This window comes from Coffea arabica, chromosome 4e, assembly GCF_036785885.1.
Source record: "Coffea arabica cultivar ET-39 chromosome 4e, Coffea Arabica ET-39 HiFi, whole genome shotgun sequence".
In the NCBI taxonomy this organism is placed as follows: domain Eukaryota; kingdom Viridiplantae; phylum Streptophyta; class Magnoliopsida; order Gentianales; family Rubiaceae; genus Coffea; species Coffea arabica.
Genome location: NC_092317.1, coordinates 7,280 through 10,668, shown reverse-complemented (window position 1 = coordinate 10,668; position 3,389 = coordinate 7,280). Strand labels below are relative to the sequence as shown.

The 3,389-nt window shown below is 36.6% G+C and overlaps 1 protein-coding gene across 1 annotated transcript; it reads right to left on the bottom strand.

Moving 5' to 3' along the window:
* Positions 1-268: 268 nt before the first annotated feature.
* Positions 269-1,332, bottom strand: LOC140005683 (protein SMALL AUXIN UP-REGULATED RNA 51-like). The gene has a single exon (XM_072046710.1). The coding sequence runs from the start codon at positions 1,175-1,177 to the stop codon at positions 563-565; it is 615 nt and encodes a 204-aa protein (XP_071902811.1). The 5' UTR covers positions 1,178-1,332; the 3' UTR covers positions 269-562.
* Positions 1,333-3,389: the final 2,057 nt, after the last annotated feature.

The following is a 3,389-nucleotide window of genomic DNA, read 5'->3' as shown; positions in this document are numbered from 1 at the left end:
ACCAAAGTAATTATTCCTTCGTTCACAAGACTGAAGTGTATTGGTTTGCCTTCGCGGGCTTAATTATGTTATGAATTGTGACCGGTGCATGGATAGAATAGGCTGCTGCCACTAGCGAGCACCTGCTTTGTAGCACTTATTACAAAACATCAGTTCAATCCATCCGATCAAATCATTCAGTGACGTCTCTCACAGCATCATCTAACGTTACGTAACCATCAGAGAAACGACAACAACAACAACAGTAGTGATTTTAAAACAAGTAAGATTAAAGAGCAAGACTTCTTTTGAACTGATCGATCTAGCTTGTAGTTGTAATTAGATACAGAGCCGGCACGTGATTGCCTTCCCCATCAATCTCCAAGGGCAGAAACAAATGGAGTAGTATCTAGTATCTAGAGAAAAGGTAACAAAAATCGCATGAAGGAGATGGGATGAATTACAACGATTTTGTTGTATGTATATATGTTCCTTAGTGCTATATAGTAAAAAAAATTGGGATCATGGGTACGCGAGGAACAGATCGCTAACGAGGGGATGTTCGGAGCATCGATCGATGTCGTCATCTGCACATTTGAGGAGGCTGGTGGTGGTATGGCGAGTAACAATATCCAACATTGCTATTAATATCCATGTCCAGTTGATCTCCGCTAGCTGTCGTAGTCAAACCGAAATCGTGCAAGTGAAATGCATCCGGCGTATCCCTCCTCTCGTCCATCATCTTCAGGATCTTCTCAAACGCAGCAACTTGGCAAGGGATCTTTAGAACTCCTTCTTGTTGGAACCCGAACTCTTCTTCAGCTTCTCTGAGTAGAATCCCAAAAGCTTGGTGACCCAGATACTCCATTGGGATCACAAATCTCTTGAGCTCTTCTCCCACGCATACTGCTAGATACCCTTTGGGCACCACGTCGCTGGAGCCACCCGAGACCGCACCGTTATTTAGGGAGCTGCTGCTTTCTCTTTCTGAGAAAGACAGTGTTTTCTTGAGGAACTTGATGCTCTTACTACTATTACTGCTGCCGCCACTGCTGTTAGTGTTGTTGGTACTAGTGGTGCCGGTGTGGCTTATTGAGCTGCTGCTGCCGGTACCTTTGGCCGCGAGCTTCTTCCATTTCTTGAGAATCTGTTGAAGCCTAACTATTTCTGTGATTTTGTTAGACTTCTTTGAATCCATATGCTACTTGGAACCGCGGACGAAAAAAATGCAGTGAATATTAACCTAACACGAGTGGGGCAATTGATTGTTAACTCGAAAAAAGATGTGCTGTCTGGATTCGCTCACTGCAGTAGGCATGCAAACTACCACTACCAGCAATAAGCCTGGGTACGCTCTCCTCTTCTCCTCTTCTCTTTTATATATATATATATATAGATATATATAGACACACCGACACATACACACCACACGCACGTAAATTAAAGAGGTGGTACAGGACTTGGATTCTTAATTGGTCTTTGGATTCTTAAAGTTCAAATTAGTCGGAGTACTTTTTTCACTCATATGCTACCTAGTGGCTAGAAAAGCACTATTAGTACTTAAATCGCTGTAAAGAAGCCAAAAAACAACTAGTAATACTTTAATCGCTGTAGGAAGCCAGACAAAAAAAAGGGTTAAGTTTGGGATTCGAGACGAGATATGTGATTAATGGCCACCGGTAATGCTGAAAGAGTTTTTGACTGGTCCGGCTTTCTGCCTTAAACGTTAATTAAAACACTTGGGAACTACGCATGCTGCATGAATGGGGTCAAGCGACAGTGCTATTCCAGGTTGTTGCTGTACCTACGGCAATAATTAACTCCACCCAGGTTAAGTTAGTACTAGATTTTTGTTCTTGGAATATGCAATCTGATGCCTAATTTACGAACGGGTCGTCAATGCCCATATAATGCTCCATCGATTTCTTTATTATTTCTCCTCTTTTCCATGTACTCTATGACTCCCGTTTGAAAGATGAGTTTTTCGAATGTTTGTCTAAAATTTTACTGTAGTTTACTATACCCCATGAATGGGGTCAAGCGACAGTGCTATTCCAGGTTGTGGCTGTACCTACGGCAATAATTAACTCCACCAGGTTAAGTTAGTACCAGATTTTTGTTCTTGGAATATGCAATCTGATGCCTAATTTACGAACGGGTCGTCAATGCCCATATAATGCTCCATCGATTTCTTTATTATTTCTCCTCTTTTCCATGTACTCTATGACTCCCCGTTTGGAAGGTGAGTTTTTCGGGTGTTTGTCTAAAATTTTACTGTAGTTTACTGTATAAGTTTTTTAAAAAATTTTTGAAGTGTGTTTTTTTTAAAAATATTTTGAAATGTATAATTTAAAAATTTCGAAAAGTTTTTTGAGGTTACTGTAGCTAAAGTTTATAAAAAACTTGTAGCAGACAAACTTGACAAAAAACTTGGTTTCGAAACAAGGCCTGAGTTGATTGGCTCCCGCTTCGCCTTTGTAGGAATACTAGAAGGAACCAAGCTGTGCCACCTATAAAATTCTAACTAAAATTCATCATATTATAATTTGCTTTCAAATAAAGAGAAATTATAATTATAAACAACTTGCTTATCGTGATGGAGTAGAGATTTATTTTATTGTATTGAATAGATAATATCTTGCTGTATTGTATAGACAAACAACAACAAATAACTCAAAAATCAAATACATGAGAATTGAGAAATGCAAAACTAGTTTAATGTTAACATAAATGATATATGCTTCACAAAGCTCAAATATCATGCTATTATAAATTTATAATTACAAATACGTAAAATCTGTACCATTATTGCTTTCTCAAACAAGACATCATCATGTAAAAACTTTGATCTTACAAATTCACAACAAAACTTACAGGAAATTTGAATGGAAGGCTTTTCAATGCATAAAAAGGGTACAAAAATTCAGTACGAAAGAATTACCGAAAAGTGCAAGAGTCAATTATACATTGAAAAGAAACTATAACATCATAATTACAAAATGCAAATTTTACATTTAGATTTAAAACTAACTTCGCAAAAGGAGAATCAACTTTCAAAACTAAAATAATGGAGGTTAATGAATACTAAGGAGACCAAACTAAAATTTAAAAAAAAAACACCATGGTAACAGGATAAAGAAGCAAAAAAAAAAAAAAGAAAAAAGAAAAATGCTAAGTTAAATTTAGTTAACAAAAAAAAAAACTTATATCCATAATTGGCAACGTGAAATGGTAAAAAAAAATAGGAATAAAAAAATAGAACATACCAAACAGTAGGAGTAGTGGTAGTAAAAGATCTATTGCCTATATTTTTGCTTAAAAAAATAGAGCTGATTATGAATCATATTTTTTGAACAAAGGAAGAAAGGAAACATCCATTCTCGTACAAGAAAAAAAATTATACATTCAAT